This window comes from Dunckerocampus dactyliophorus, chromosome 17 (genome assembly GCF_027744805.1).
Source record: "Dunckerocampus dactyliophorus isolate RoL2022-P2 chromosome 17, RoL_Ddac_1.1, whole genome shotgun sequence".
NCBI classification, from domain to species: Eukaryota; Metazoa; Chordata; class Actinopteri; order Syngnathiformes; family Syngnathidae; genus Dunckerocampus; species Dunckerocampus dactyliophorus.
The window spans coordinates 2,253,367-2,270,556 of NC_072835.1; the positions used below are offsets into that span (position 1 = coordinate 2,253,367).

The following is a 17,190-nucleotide window of genomic DNA, read 5'->3' on the forward strand; positions in this document are numbered from 1 at the left end:
TTAGCCGCAAACCGTGCTGAACTTTTTAAAGCTGTAATGAAGTGAATTATAAAGGCAGTAGTCACAGTTTCGGTCTTTAATAGTGGATTTAATAGTAGGTAGGTTTTTTGTGTGTGCAGGAGACCCTCAATTATTGTCTACAGTAGTCCCTTGCTTTTTGCAGTTAATTGACTTGAATTCAACAGACTTGGCTGCAATAAGTGAACTTCTTTGAAGTAGGATTCAACATTAATAAACTGAATATTTTCTTAGTAGAAAACCTCTGACCTAAATACAGGTTTTAACATTTTTAGAGCCCTATAGTCACGTTTACACTACTATTTGTGACAGGTTGCTGCAGGGATGTAACATCTTGCTATGGTAGCAGCAACCAACTAGTTAGCCAATTTACTTATTCTGAACATAGTGTTTCAAACTGAGTGGGGAAGAAGGGCTAAGACACCCAAAACTTACCACTTCCACACGGAATGAGAGGAAAACCTTGTTTTCACTCATCTCAGCCATGGCATCTGTTGTTGCTCTGGGGGTCATTTGCAGCCCAAAGGTCATTTTCTTATTGAAAAGTTCATAAGACAGAACACAAAGCTGACATGCAGTCTGTTTCTATTTAAGTATAACGTCTTGCTTTTAGCTTTTTTTACAAAATGAAAAATATCACCCTTTTTTTCTTTTTTTTTGTACGTGGCCCTTTGCTGGAAAAAGTTTGCACACCCCTGCGTTAAGATGCAATCACTTCATACAGCTATTCATGTCATTTTCTTGTGACAAATATTGTTTAAGACTGAACTACTTCTGAGACTAAAAGACTGCCGAAATTGTCACACATTGGAGACGAGATTATGTGAAATGGAGGTTAAAATGATGAATACACTACTTAATTCAGCTTTATTACCAGTGACTACATTACAATCATTGAATATAATCTCAATGAAATGAATTCAAGTGTTTCACATCATGTTTAATTGCACTTTGTGAATTTGTCTGAGTTATTTTAATTCCAAAGACATTTGTTGGATGAAACCAGGTGCGGATTTAGAGGGTGGTGTGGGGGGTGTACACCCCCGCCCCCCTTTGAGGCACCCACGATTTTTTTTGCCACAATAAAAGCTAATGATAAAATGATAAACCATCCCCAGACACACTGCAGACAGAGGTCAATCTTGGGAGAAAGAAGTGAGAGGCTGACATTCTGTTAGAGAAATGTATATACGTGTATATAAGTTATCACCCATTTTTGTAGATATACTATTGCTTGTTGTATTACTGTACCCTTGTGCACAGAAAGGAGCAAGCAGGCCCCGTGAGAAGAACAAAAGACCAGTCTTGTGTGACTCAGAGACATGAAGGAGCTACACTTCTGCTCCTGATCGTATCCTATGATGTTAGAAAAGTGATTTAAACACATGCATGATAACAACACACACACACACACACACACACATAGCCAAACAAAGACACAGAGTCCAGCTGTAGTAGGCCCCTTACTTGAGAAGCTGAACTCTCCTGTAACTAGGGAACGCCCAATAGAAAATAGAGAGGTTTTCGGAGAGCGTATTCAGAGCGGTTTGGGAAGGCAACTCTGGTGCGTCCCTTCCGTTCTCCTCGTGAGTAAAAAGACACGCTTGTTGTCTTGTCTCTTCTGTAATTTTGCTGTGTTTTACAAGTGTCACAGGAGTTTGAACCTGACACATTCTTTCCAAACCGGATACCCTCCCTGAAACTCTTGCTCAGGCAAATCGGCTGATGTACCCCAACACACATAGGATCCTGTTCCTGATACTGATCATCCCTGTGACCAGTGCAGGCAGCATCATGACTGTAAGGAAAACTGTTGTCTATTCTCAATGAAAATTAACCAGAAAAGCGATCCCCAGTGACATAAAATTATACTCAAATCCTCGGAATTTACAGCTGCTTCAAATTAGAAAATATTTCAGGAAATAGAGCTAAAATGGGTTTCTCCTAGTACCGGTAATTTTATAAATAGAATGTTTTGGCTTAAACGATATAGTCCATGGATAGAAATAACAAACTCTTGAAATTAAGGACATAAAATTGGCCTCAGATATCACCAGATTGCAGGAAATGAGGTCTAATTTTAAAAAAATTTCTGGGGGAGGGCCCCCAGGCCTCCGCCATTTCCGACACCCCCCCTTTTAAAAAAAGCTAGATTCCTGGAAACTACCTTTTGTCTTCTTATCTTTCACGTTTTTATTGGCTGAATTGCTCGTTGCTCTTGCTAGAATGTAATCTATTAGCAAAAAGAAGGGATTAAGTATCGTTTTTTAATGTGTCGTTATTCATGACAGTACTGTATCGCAAAACCACGGAGCCCTGGGAAGCTGTTGGGCACCTCTTGAAGCTGATTGGCTAAATTCAAATCTCTCTCCTGCAATGCTTGATCAGCTGCTGCGCGCGCTGCCCCAAAGAGCCAATCAGCGTCGACCTGACGTTACGACTTCCCAATAAAAGCCAGTCGCCGCCTGCGTTTCCCTATCCTTAGCAAACGTAAATCATGGCAAGAACCAAGCAGACAGCCCGTAAGTCCACCGGCGGCAAAGCCCCCAGGAAGCAGCTGGCTACCAAGGCTGCCCGTAAGAGCGCCCCTGCCACCGGCGGCGTCAAGAAGCCTCACCGTTACAGGCCCGGTACCGTAGCTCTCAGGGAGATCCGTCGCTACCAGAAGTCCACCGAGCTGCTCATCCGCAAGCTGCCCTTCCAGCGTCTGGTTAGAGAAATCGCTCAGGATTTCAAGACCGACCTGCGCTTCCAGAGCTCGGCTGTCATGGCTCTGCAGGAGTCTAGTGAGGCTTATCTGGTCGGTTTGTTCGAGGACACCAATCTGTGCGCCATCCATGCCAAGAGAGTCACCATTATGCCCAAAGACATCCAGCTGGCCCGTCGTATCCGCGGAGAGAGAGCTTAAATAACAAAGCCCTCTCCCCCACAACGGCTCTTTTAAGAGCCACCACATTTCCAACTAAAGATAAAATTCCTCATTTTGTCGTAAGTATATCTAATGTACATTTTATTAACAAAATGTTTGCAAACCTCTTAAATCCTGCAAGCCAGCAACTGTACTCCAGTCCTCCCAGCAGATGGTAGTAAAGGACTACATAATTCACAATTGCCTACTACTTGCTCTCATTCAAACGAGTAAACGGTGACCAACACTAGGAAAATGTGAAATGTTTCTGGTCTGACACCGAGTCACACTTTTCTTGTGTATATTATAGCATAAATATGATATTTAATTAGTTTATTAAATACATTAATTTGCATAAATTAATACTAAATCAATTTCTAATTTAAGAAATGTATTCATTTTGAACCCTGAAGTATATAAGTTCCCAAAATGCTGTAAGTATCACATGTTATCATAAATGTACATGTTACTACATGCTCACAGCATGGATAGAAAACTACAAAACCTTGTTGGAGCTTTTCGGAGTGGTTTTATCAGCGGCCTTTCTAGGCAGAATAGGTGTGTCCCATTAGTGCGTTATTTAGCTGCCTCTTTTTACTTGTTTTTATATCTTTAGACATATCTAAAGAGATGTGTTCATGTCTCACATAAGGACGGTGGATGATGGGCAAAATAAAAAAAAAAGTGCGACCTAAGCCTCTTAACTCAAAAACGTATTTATACGTTTTTTTTTTTTTTTAAACCTGAACGCTTGTTCCCATAGACGTATTTATGTATCTTTTCATAAAAAGCTGTTTTTCTCCCTTATTTTTTTATTGGGAACTGATATTTTCCTGAAACCTACCTATGTTCTACTCCTGATTACTAAAGAACGGAAAAAGGTAGAAAAAAACTTTTTTTTCTAATGGAAGACGGGAGTCTATTCTTTATTTTGGTATGTTCCGTGTTTATACAGCCATAGAACACAATGTTCGGTGTGCCCTGAAAGATCAGTCAAAATTGTCTAAAATGGCCGCTACTGAAGTGGTTGAATTTTGAAAAATGGCTGGGATTGAAGGAGTTAATACCAACACCACCACACAGCAATCCTACAAACAATCAATAATATACACAATTGGCACTAGAGAATTGGGGATGAATGTCCTTTATCAAATCAAATGTACTTTATCTTTGTATACGTCATCTTGAAAACAACTTCAAAATCCAATCCTCTATATTACATTGTAATTTGGAACAGTTCGAAACCAATATTTATCTGACATGACAAAAACATAAAAACAATTGATTGGAATTGGCAAATCTGATCTACAGTAGTTGGTTAAAGACAGGAGCTGAGGAGCAGCTGGACAACAAACGAAAGAAAAACTTCAATTCTACTGAAATAGAGGTGCTTTTACAAGGAGTGAGCGAACACAAGACCACCTTATTTTCACGTGTATCCACCGGTCATCAGGCCATCCAAAAAGACTTGGCATGGAGCACCATTGCAGGAAACATAAATGCCGTTTCCACGGAGAAACGCACCACCGCAGAGGTTAAAAAGAAGTGTTTTGACTTAAAATAGACTAAAAAAAAAGATTAGACTGCACCGGAGGGATCTGGAGGAAACGGGAGGTGGGCCATCAATCAGAAACCAAACCATTTCGGAAACTCTTTAAAATATTTACACAATCATGATGGAAAAATAAAGTCAAAATACATAGTTTGTGTGTGACAATGTATTTTTTCTGTGGTTACATTTGATTAGACGCTGCCTAATTAATGCAGCAGCCCCGTGCTCTGGCTCAAGACGTGGCTGGGGGCGCATGTCGTTATCTGGGGGTGCTACGTGCGCAATAGACACATCACGTTTCATTGCGATGTTATTCTGATGATCCTGAACACCTGCAAGAACAGAGAGGGAAGCCTGAAGCGGGACATCAAATATTCGTTGCTTTCAGCAAATAAATCTAATGGTCCCTTTACATTCTCTCTCTGCGCAGCGCACGTCCAGCCAGCTACTTTTTTTTGATGAATTGGGATTTGAATATATATTTATCGATGGAGTATATTTTAGTTGTTTTGATGATAAATAATTGTTGGGATATTTAATTTGCACTACATTTTTTGGGATCAGGTTGCAAAATCCATCATGAGGGCGATTGCGCATTGAAAGTGCAAGCTTTGCTTGTGCGTAAGAGTCCTCCTGAGCGTTCGTAGAATTTGTTCTTAGATCTAAGAACTGTGAGTTAAGAACACGTTTTGTGAATGCCAAAAATCTTGGTAAGAAGGCTTTAAGAACACATTTGTGCGTAAGAATGTTTCGTGAATGAGGCCCAATGTTTTGTAAGTTTTTACGGAAATGATGTAATATTGCAATGTTGGGCCCAATGGGGAGCAGAAACTCTTGTATTTGTACTCATTGTCTGAACAACATTACTAAACTACGGATTCATTTGCAGGGTTTTGCTTTTGTCCAGAACAGTATAACATGAAAAATAATCTCAGTCATGCTGTTATGAAGTTTCATTTATTACAACAAGAGGCGAACATCACACTTCCTGCATTGTGTATGTAGGATAATATTGTTTCATTAACTTGTTAGCTGAGTGGTTAAATATTTAGTAGATTTAGTAGATTTTAGACAAACTGTTTTTATTGACGTTCATTGATTGAATTATTAACCAAATGCCTTAATATACGTACATACAATGTAATGATAACTGTTTTATTGATTAATCTCATAACTGAGTGAGTACAAGTACTTTATAGAAATAATGCTTTATTAAACAATTAGCTGAGTAGATGAACAACTGTTTAATTATGTCAAAGGTAAAAAAAAAATAGTGCGAGCTCACACATGGTGTACAATCACCGAAGGCCAGCCAGGACCAGCAGCCAGATTTGGGAACAGAAACACAGTCAAAGTAGGCCTTGAGACAGATGGGGAGAAATAATGCTGTTTGTGCAAGAAAAGTGTCAACAAGTCAGCGAAAGCTCCGACTATTACCTGCTGACGTCATACAAGCTTCGTCAAAGAATCTGGGAGACAGTTATCTTGGGAGACACTGGCGCCAATGGTCTGAGGAAAACAATTATAAAAAGGCAGAGGGGACTAGCGATCAGGGCGGACTCTCTCCTTCTGGTCAGGAAGCCGCAGCAGGACATTAGGAGAAACAGTTAGTCCGGATATCTGAAGAATGTGAAATTATTCTGTCTGACTTATTTTTCAATAAATTTAGTAAATCTAATACCAGTGTGTGAGTCTTCTTTCCTTCTCATAACTGGAGATTAACGAACACGTGGTGGTGGGGGGTGAAATTGGCTTAATTAATTTTCTAAAGTGATCCTTGTGACGTTTAGCAGGTTGGGGAGAATTTAATCTCCAACAGGTATTAGTATACCCTTTACTGCAATGTCTTCAGCGTCCTCTCTTCAACTTCGGGAAATGTCCAGTTAGGTCCTTGCGCACATCCTGTGGAGGGTGAACACATGCTTTCTTGTAAGAGGGACCGTTTGGACTCCCATCACCTGGGGATGGTCTCTTCAAAGGAATTCAAAGGAATCATGTCTTCTGAGACAAACTTTTTGAAGTACGGCAGTGGTGTGGAGGAAAGTTGCATCGTCTGTGACAGTTGGACCAGAAAAATCAGTACAGTATTAGGACTGATAAGATCCTATAACCTGCAGAAAAAGAGGGGATGGTGGGTTGTGTGACTTCTTGACCTGAGGGTGGGCCTTATTCTGTGACTGAACAATAGGACCAAATGAGTATGTCAATCTAGTTGAACCAAAAAAGAGATTTTTTTGGGGGATAATACAAATTGTTGTAATTTAAGATTTAAAGATGAGGATTGAGAACACTGTGTTCTATAATTAAAGTGTATGTTAGTGGATATAAGACTCCATATAACACCAAAATCATCACAATGCAATATTTTCACGGACAAAATGTTTATTTTATTATTTATGTTTTAAAAATAAGTCTTTCTACTAATTGTACACGAATTGAATACGATTTGCAGTAAAACAAAGAATAGGATTGTGTCGATGCTATGCGCTGAGTGAAGCCCCGCCCAGCGAGACTGCGATAGATGTCCTCTATCACGTCCGTATTCTTGAAATAAAGATGGCCGCCAGCACGCCATGTAGTAGTAAGTGCACGTCGGTGATAACAGCATTTTAAAAAAATGTCGGGAAGGGGTAAAGGAGGCAAAGGCTTGGGGAAAGGGGGCGCTAAGCGTCACCGCAAGGTTCTCCGTGATAACATCCAGGGTATCACCAAACCCGCCATCCGCCGTCTTGCCCGCCGCGGTGGCGTCAAGCGTATCTCTGGCTTGATCTACGAAGAGACTCGCGGTGTGCTGAAGGTGTTCTTGGAGAACGTCATCCGTGACGCTGTCACATACACCGAGCACGCCAAGAGGAAGACCGTCACTGCCATGGATGTGGTCTACGCGCTCAAAAGACAGGGACGTACTCTGTACGGTTTTGGAGGCTAAACTGTTCATTCTTGAGTCAACATTTGAAGAAAAAACGGTCCTTTTAAGGGCCACTCAACACTTCTACTAAAGATTATTCCTCACATTTGTTGTAAGGAAAACTCACTTTTTCAAATAAATGTAAATTAACTAGTTTTATTACCACTTCTGAACACTGTTTCTGATTTAAATACTGAGTAATATTCAGGCTGGTATCTGGTACTGACCTGAACCTGCCAAATTCAGCCAGTTTGGTAACCCTTTGAAAAGTAGTGTTCTGAAGTTATTTTCAAGTATACTGGTGGGCAGGTGACTTACAATATAGCCAAGCTAATCTACAACATGAGGGGAAAAATGGGACAAAAATGTCAAAATGGTATTTTAAGCAAAGTAAAATAAAACCATTCAAATAATTAAGAACTACATTAACAATGGAAACTTAATTCACAGTTCATACATGATCGGTCAACGTTTCAACAAACAAACGTCAAATGACCCAGGAAAATAGTATATTAATAGTATATTATCGTATATAATAATAGTAATAGTATATTAATATCAAAATTATGTTTTGATTTCAGATCATGAAGAGCTGGTATTTCAGTATCGATCCGCACATCCCTAAAATAACGGTGATCTCATCAAGCCAAGTATCGACCCGATTGCTAATAACTGCGCTTTTTTTATCGATCCGCTCATCCCTAGTGAATGTGTGCAAAAGCAAAGCACTACTTGACATGTTCCTTGAGTTCTTCTAATGGTCACACTTTACTGTGAAACAATTCTACTCAATTCTCTTTGCAAGCGTCTACTTCTGTGTCTTAATCGAGTAATATAGGCAGCAGATACACCAAGCAATTGATTGTTTTCCCTTCACAGAACAATATAGGGACAAAAGAGCATAAACATGTAAGCACGCCAAGAGGACGTATTTGGTCATTTGGGGGCCCGAGGCAAACCCAGTCATTGGGGCCCTTCACATTAAGCAACATTTGATGTGGTTTACTGCTTTAATCCTCCCATCTTTGTGATGAAAAGCGTCACTCTCAGCTTCATCTCTAGAACTACTGCATTCTCCACGACTGACGCTGACAGAACTCTCCTCGTTTGTTTTGCCAGAAAAAGGTTGAAGCCTTTGTCCGCAGTTTTGTTCAATTCTGTTTTGTTTTCCTCTTGCCTTCTCCTCTTCTCAGAAACGATCATAATAGGTCATGCATTTTGATGTACTTTTAAGTACGTGACTTAAGACTAAAACAGTAATATGTGCTTTAAATTAAAAGGGAAAAAAATCTATAGTTTTTTATAAGACGTTTGGGTTTGTGTTTACCTAATGGTAAGTCCGCCCCTGCATATAACAACATATAGCATGAATTTGACTCTGGATAAGACAATTCATGTTCAAGCATTGCAGTGTAGTTAAAATAACAGTTTAACATTTGTCATTATTGCAAACAATAATATTACAAAACGTCACAGTGTAACAAAAGAGTTACGTCATCATAATCGTTTCAGTCACGCGCCTTTTTCTGCTCAAACAGCACCAATCAGAACTAGAGATGTGTTCAGCCAATCAGAAAGAGGCGTTGGCGCATTAAACTTTGCATGAAACCGTCTATAAGAACACTGGCTCGCACACTGTAGCCTCATCCGAAGGTCCAGTGTCAGTTTTTCCACGATGCCTGAGCCAGCAAAATCCGCCCCGAAGAAGGGGTCCAAGAAAGCCGTTACTAAGGCCCCTGGCAAGGGCGGCAAGAAAAGGAAAAAGGGTAGGAAGGAGAGTTATGCCATTTACGTGTACAAGGTGCTCAAGCAGGTGCACCCTGACACCGGCATTTCATCCAAGGCCATGAGTATCATGAATTCGTTCGTCAACGATATCTTCGAACGTATCGCTTCCGAGGCGTCCCGTCTGGCGCATTACAACAAGCGCTCCACCATCACGTCCAGAGAGATCCAGACCGCCGTGCGTCTCCTGCTACCGGGTGAGCTGGCTAAGCACGCCGTCTCCGAGGGCACCAAGGCTGTCACCAAGTACACCAGCTCCAAGTAAAGTGCTCCAGTGGAAAGCACACCTCTACCCAACGGCTCTTTTAAGAGCCACACACTCCATCTTAAGAGCTAGCTACCTTTTAATTTTAAATGAATTCGCCTGAATACGTGAGTAGTAAATGCAAACCGATCAAACACTTTATATAACAGTTTATATGCTCAATACAGAGTGGCTTTTTATTTGAATTGACAAAATAAAATTAAAATAACTGAATTAATTTTCCTAGTATTACTTGGCCTGAGCTTGTAATTTGCATATTTGTACTTGACACACTATTACAGTAGATGTTCATGAGTGCATGAGAACTGTAGTACTGACTATGCTCCTTACTGCATGTAGTTTTGTGTATATACTTGTGCTGCTGTATTATGGAACCTCATGAACAGATGTATGTGTATGTTAACATGCTGTGTAAACAGCATCATATAATGTATGTGCTGACCAACCCTGTACAAATCTCGGTCAGGTTCTTTTCCAGTTTGTGGAAACATTGGTGCCTTAACCTATATAGCAAGAGATAGCCATCTTTTATTGTTTTTTCAACGTTCTATGGACCATGTATGTCTGAAATGAATATCCTTTTGTCAGTATCAGATTGATGCTAGGCAATATATAGATATTGTACAGATACATGCCTTATATTGTCTTAAATTCACAAATAAGATGTGCTGCCAGACATCTTTGCATTGTAAAATGTGGCTGCAACAATGAAAATAAACTCTTATATTGTAGTGTATTGCCCCTCTTATGTTCCTCTAATCCAGTGGTGTAATCCTTTAACAGCAGAAAGTTAGTTTTGATCTATGATTGGTATGTAGGCACTTAACCATATACCATAGTATTCAGTGCAATAAGAGCAACTTCATCATTTTACCTCGTGTTTATAAGTATTTAGTGATGAAAAATACAACACAACTATGCTACCATGGCCAATTAGGCAATGCATTTCATCCCCAAGATCTAATAATTACAAGTATAGCAAAAATAATAAACATATTGTTGGTTAAACAGAGTCACGACATGCAAATAATCGCACGCAGTAGTTGTGTTCTGTTACAGCTACTTTGTAGGCCATATCTCCTAGTTGTATAGTTAATACATATTTTTCATAAAACCTTGGGTGCATGTTAAGAATAATTCAAATACAATACAACAAATATTTATGTTTCATATTGGTCACAGCACAGGGGTGGGATGTCAAAATGGGTATAATAAATTATATCTGTGATTCATCCTGATCTTGCAGTCTATATGATCACAGGTTTGCAATCTACCGGATACCTTTGCCAGCATGCACAGTGCAGCCACAAAAATATACTATCTATATTACCGAGTAAAATATATCATCTATAGAAGGTGCAGTGTGTATTATGAATAACTGTGTATGCCGAATGCTATTGTGTACATGCATCTTATTTTATTTAACTACATAGATAAACAGATAAATATACATTATAAATCTCAGGAGGAAAAATAAGGATAAAACAAGAATATAAACAGCAAAATACAACATGACATAGCCAAGCATAACATAGCATGAGCATTCAAACTAAAACTAACACTGCTGCTCCTTTCATAATCGCATTCAAACTATTTAAGTTTGTTGGACGAGATATTTGTTTACCTGCAGATAAAATCATTTCAATTTAAAGAGTTGTAAAGTGTTGACACATGTTAACAAGTGAATCTGGGGTCTCAGTCAAGCATCAGTGTGTTTGCTGCCACCACAAAAACGTTGTCTTGCTCCAAAATTATTGTCAAGGCATGTCTTTTTGGACTTGCAGTCTCTGAGTGAACACGATTTGTTACCTGTAAAGCAGTTTTTGTGGAGTTGAGGGTTATTTTTTAACTTTTAATGATAGAAATTGTTGGGGAAAGTCGTTCAGCAGTGTTGGTCAAATCAGTGACAGGGTGAAGTTTGGAGGCTGTACAAGCAAAATACAGGAAGGAAACTATGTATAAATGAATCAGATATGTAGATATACTAGTCCTCTATCGGGTCAAATCAAATTTATTTTCAAAAATGTCTTCGTATGTGATTGTTTAGCACTTTTGATGTGCAAAGAAAACACAGTTGAGGAGACACGGTCAGTTGGCGACATGATTGACTCTCCACGGTTCTCATGTTGGGTTTAAGTACCGCCTCTGGGTAGGGGAATCTTATCACTCGTCAGACTTCCTAGCTTACTGGAACGAAGCGATTTGTTAAACGGCGATCATGGCAGAAGTAGCTCCAGCTCCAGCCACAACCCAGGCGAAAGCGGCCAAGAAGAAGCCCGCCAAGCCCAGGACCCCCGGACCCAGCGTCAGCGAGCTCATCGTCAAGGCTGTGGCTGCTTCTAAAGAGCGCAAAGGCGTCTCGCTGGCCGCACTCAAGAACTCTCTGGCGGCCTCTGGCTACGATGTGGACAAGAACAAGTCCCGCGTCAAGCTTGCCGTCAAGGGCCTGGTGTCCAAGGGGACTCTGGTCCAGACCAGGGGAACCGGCGCTTCCGGATCCTTCAAGATGAATAAGAAGACTGAGGCGAAGCCCAAAACTGCTGCTAAGGTTAAGACCGTTAAGAAGCCAGCAGCGAAGAAGCCTGTAGCGAAGAAGGCAACAACACCTAAGAAAGTTGCAGCTAAGAAGCCAGCCGCCAAGAAATCACCCAAGAAGGCTGCAAAGAAGGTAACAACCCCCAAGAAGCTTGCAAAGAAGTCCGCCAAGAGCCCCAAGAAGGCAGCCAAAAAAGCCCCAGTGGCTAAGAAAGCTCCTGCTAAGAAGAGCCCTACCAAGAAGGTGACCAAGCCTAAACCTAAGAAGGCACCCAAGAAGAAGTGATTCTATTCAACACTTTACTTCAAAAAAGGCTCTTTTAAGAGCCACCACATCACCATTAAAGAGCAGTATTATTCCTTGTGATTTGCGTGTGTGTGTATATATATATAAATATATATATATATAGTGAGGGCACAATATGTGCCCTCCTGTTTACAGTATATTTAGTAACAAATGACAACGCCACGTTTTCTCTTGGTACTCCGGTTTCCTCCCACATCCAAAAACATACATGTTTGGTTAATTGGTGACTCTTAAGCTGTTCATAGGTATGAATGTGAGTGTGAATGCTTGTTTGTCTATATGTGCCCTGTCATTGGCTGGCCACCAGTCCAGGGTGTACCCCACCTGTCGCCCGAAGTCAGCTGGGATAGGCTCCAGCATGCCCCGCGACCCTAATGAGGAAAAGCGGTATAGAAAATGGACGGATGGATGGCTGACGGCACTTTTTTTGCTGCAATATGTATTGTCACCAGCAAGTGGCAGCAGAGTCCACATTGTACAATACCGTACTACTGCAATACAACACCACATATTACATACATGTTTACACAAATAGCCAAACATGTCACCTTATAAAGCCCCTACACCAGATGTAAACATGCTTTGGGACTCGTGGCATGTTTCAGATCAGTAAATACATGTTTTTATGTGAACACTTGCTTATTTCGCTTTGTTGGAATCATTTTTGTAAGAGCCACATAACCTTTAAATGGTTGTTCTCACATAACTGTAGGTTGTAGAAGTATCTGTGTATCAGAAAAGGTCGAAGAGAGTGAAGTGAAGATGTCCTTGACCGCTCAAAGCCCCGCAGCTCTTAGATAAGCTATTTGTCCACACAATAGCCTTCTCAGCACCCACGCACACATAGAATTTGCTCACCCATAAGCTACACGGCCAATGCGATGGGCTCGCTGTAGGTTCACCCTGGTAGAATTTGATAACAAGCAGGCCAACCACTTAGTATTAAGCCACATTCGGTTATCTCTTTGAAAAGGTCGATGCTTCTGACACCAGCACTGAGTTAAATTTATTAAATTCTGTATTAACCAATCGACTTGACACAGAGCTGTTCAATTAAAAATACCGGGGTCTTACAATTATTCTATCAAACATTCTATTCATGTAAACGTAGCCCTTTAAATCACTTGACACCTATAGCTAGCTGGACACGTCAGAAGCCGTTGGGTGGTTTTGTCGGTGATTGGCTTATTTCAAATTCCTTTTGTCCAATGGTTGATCAGAATTTGCGCGGCCGACTCCCAAACGGACCAATTAGCGCTGCCTTGTTGCTATAAAAAGCACAACTCGCGCACTTCTCTTTAGCATACTCTGTAGCGCGTTACTTACTAAAGTATGGCAAGAACCAAGCAGACAGCCCGTAAGTCCACCGGCGGCAAAGCCCCCAGGAAGCAACTGGCCACCAAGGCTGCCCGTAAGAGCGCTCCTGCCACCGGAGGCGTCAAGAAGCCTCATCGTTACAGACCCGGTACCGTAGCGCTCAGGGAGATCCGTCGTTACCAGAAATCCACCGAGCTGCTCATCCGCAAGCTGCCCTTCCAGCGTCTGGTTAGAGAAATCGCTCAGGATTTCAAGACCGACCTGCGCTTCCAGAGCTCGGCTGTCATGGCTCTGCAGGAGTCTAGTGAGGCTTATCTGGTCGGTTTGTTCGAGGACACCAATCTGTGCGCCATTCACGCCAAGCGAGTCACCATTATGCCCAAAGACATCCAGCTGGCCCGTCGTATCCGCGGAGAGAGAGCTTAATTTGCGAAGTTCTCCACACCACAACGGCTCTTTTAAGAGCCACCACATTTCCAACTAAAGTTGTAATTCCTTGTTTGACGTAACAGTTTAACTGGTTTCATCAATAGCGATTGTAATGTACTATGAACTTGCAAAGGTTTATGCAAGAGAATTAGGAGGCAGATGTAGTCATGCTTCTGAAATGAAATTCACAAATATTAAAACGTAGTCTAGGATGTTTAACTCAATACATGTCAAAGGTGCCATTAATGTACTTTCATATATTACACATTCGTTCCCACAACCTGTTGGCGGTAAAGTACAATTTATAAAGATAGGAAGTAGAATCCGAAATCAAAGAATGCGACAAACAAGTAGCCCTCTGCTGATTGGACAACTGTTTCCCCGCCACAGCTAGCCAATCACCGAGGAGGACCAAAGTGCTTAAATGCATTGCTCTGAACTTTTGTACTTATTGTGTTTAGGAGACACAGAGATAACCTCATCATCTGGAAAACATGTCTGGACGTGGCAAAGGCGGCAAAGTTAGAGCAAAGGCCAAGACCAGGTCTTCCAGAGCTGGACTGCAGTTCCCAGTGGGTCGTGTTCACAGATTGCTGCGTAAAGGCAACTACGCCGAGCGCGTCGGTGCTGGCGCTCCCGTCTACTTGGCGGCCGTGCTGGAGTATCTGACCGCTGAGATCCTGGAGTTGGCTGGAAACGCAGCCCGCGACAACAAGAAGACCAGGATCATCCCCCGCCATCTGCAGCTCGCCGTCCGCAACGACGAGGAGCTCAACAAACTCCTTGGTGGCGTGACTATCGCTCAGGGCGGCGTCTTGCCGAACATTCAGGCTGTGCTGTTGCCCAAGAAGACTGAGAAGCCCCCAAAGAAGTAAGATCCTTGAAACCACCACTCCCACAAAGGCTCTTTTAAGAGCCACACACTTCTCTCAAAAAGAGCAAGACTTCTTTGAAGTGGGTTGTTGTATATCACGTGTGATTATCTACATAAATCTCTCCTATTTCACTAAACATCTGAATTTAATAGATATTACATACAGTTATCTAACTGCAATGTGTGGATTATGACTAGGTAATCTAGTAATTGATAAACGTATAATTTATGACCAGCAAATGCTGTACTATAGTCCCTTGTCTGGCGTCTGAACCGAGTCAATGACACCTGGTTTTCATTTTGAGGAATCACATCTCGGTTTGCTAAATTTGGATATACCTGGAGTAGTAGATTACAGATGGGATTTGTGGCTCTTTAAGGGGAGCCGGGTCTTGGTGAGCCGTTCAAAAAACTGACTCATTTGGCTCTTTTTTGTATTACGTATGAAAAAGCAAACCTGGTCTTCAAAATAATCACCAATATGAGTTTGAATTATTCTGAAGTTTTCATTATAACTTTATTTGACTTGTGTGGATTAAATTTTAAGTCTGATCTGGATTCATTGTCGTCACTATTTTGAATTACTTTTTGTACAAATTCTGTGCATGTGTGTAAACCATGACTTGAAGACATATAAACATTAAAAAACAAAGCAGGCTTGAGTAATACATTTGCAGCACGAAAAGGCCTCCTCAAAAAAATATGACCTCACAAAACACTTGGCGTTATGTTTTTCTCCTGCTGTATCCCTGCGCACTGTCTCCTGTGCATTCATGTGTATGTGATGAAGACAACCTGAACTGGACTCAAGAGACCAATTGGGGGGGCAAGTCACTGTTGCTGTAGTACAGTGTTGATGGGGATGTCATACCATAACGTCATGTCAAAAATTCTCAACTATTCCTTTAACGAGTCGTTCGAAAGAACCGGTTCGTTCGTGAAGTCATAACACTAACTCAAGTGTTTCAACAGATATTATATATACAGTTATCTAACTTTTACTTCAATGTGAAGATTATGACTACTAAATTTTAAAAAGTAGTCTATTTCATAACATAGCATGAAGAATACAAGACATTTAATTTATTCATGAAATTATTAAATTACATAAATGATTAGTTTAAATAACTTAATCCATTAAAATCATATATTTTTTTTATCTTGAACCCTGAGGTATATTGAAGTGGCAGTGGTGATTTACAAAATAGCTAAGCTACAACAGAAAAAAACAAAAAACAAATAAAATAAAATGTGAAAATGGTATAGGAAATGTAGTACAATGATAAAACTATTAAAATAAACTATCAAGAACTATTATAAGAATGAAAATGTTGCCTCAGAAATGACGTCCCACAGGCATCAGTCCTGGCTCCCATCTTATTCAACATCTATGTACGACTTGCCAGCAACAATCGCCAAAAAACTTGCGTACATGGATGACTTGGCGATCATGCATTCTACAAGAAACTGGCAGGTGTTAGAGGGGTCTCTGAAGATAAGATAAGCTATGCCTTTATTAGTCCCACAAGGGGAAATTCCAGGTTTACAGCAGCAAAAGCCGAGTACAAAAAGCACACAAGAACATAGAAAGTGCAAAATCAAGGTAATACAAATCAATAAGTTATATGCACTATTTACAGCTGTGCACATGTTGATCAAGCCACATGTTTATTGCATGGTTATTGCACAGAAGAAGATGGCAGAGGCCATCACAGAGTCATAAAAGGTCTTTAGGAGTGTGCCCTGCACCCGAAAGGACCTGAGCCTCCTGAGGAGATAGTCTGCTCTCACCTTTTTTGTAAAGTGCTGCTGTGTTGTCAGTCCAGTCCAGTTTATGGTTCAGATGAACACCCACGTACTTTTAAAATATCACCATTCCAATGTCCCTTCCCTGGATGTTCACTGGTCATAGTGTTTAAAGAACCTTTACTCTTGTTCATTTTTCTACTTTATTGTGATTTGTGTGACCTAATCAATGGACGCCCAAGTGGGATTTGAATTGGCTTCAAAATGTTGAGTTGGATGAAACTGTTGTGCAACATTATGACTGATTTAGAAACACTGATGTGATATAATTAAGCCTCAGTGTTTGCATTCAATTACTATTTAAACTGCACACACAAACTTATGAACCTCTGAATTTATGATCTTGCTTAAAGTGAATTGTATTGAATACATGTATTTAACTATATTGATAATGCTGTATGAAATGTAGCATTAATTATTTAAATATTCATAATAATTTTTAACTATATATTGATATACTTTAATTTATATGTTATATTTGCTTTC

General features: G+C 40.6%; 3 protein-coding genes across 3 annotated transcripts; all 3 read left to right on the top strand.

Moving 5' to 3' along the window:
- The first annotated feature begins 2,515 nt into the window (after positions 1-2,515).
- LOC129170309 (uncharacterized) lies at positions 2,516-14,021 on the top strand. Its single transcript, XM_054757715.1, has 6 exons — positions 2,516-2,920; positions 7,180-7,381; positions 9,075-9,368; positions 11,662-11,922; positions 12,093-12,155; positions 13,606-14,021. The coding sequence occupies exons 1-6, from the start codon at positions 2,516-2,518 to the stop codon at positions 14,019-14,021; spliced, it is 1,641 nt and encodes a 546-aa protein (XP_054613690.1).
- On the top strand, positions 9,062-9,436 carry LOC129169779 (histone H2B). The gene has a single exon (XM_054756517.1). It carries the CDS (start codon positions 9,062-9,064, stop codon positions 9,434-9,436), a length of 375 nt encoding a protein of 124 aa, XP_054612492.1.
- Positions 14,022-14,491: 470 nt separating the features above from the next.
- Positions 14,492-15,563, top strand: LOC129169778 (histone H2A-like). The gene has a single exon (XM_054756516.1). The coding sequence runs from the start codon at positions 14,519-14,521 to the stop codon at positions 14,897-14,899; it is 381 nt and encodes a 126-aa protein (XP_054612491.1). The 5' UTR covers positions 14,492-14,518; the 3' UTR covers positions 14,900-15,563.
- The last annotated feature ends 1,627 nt before the right edge of the window (positions 15,564-17,190 follow it).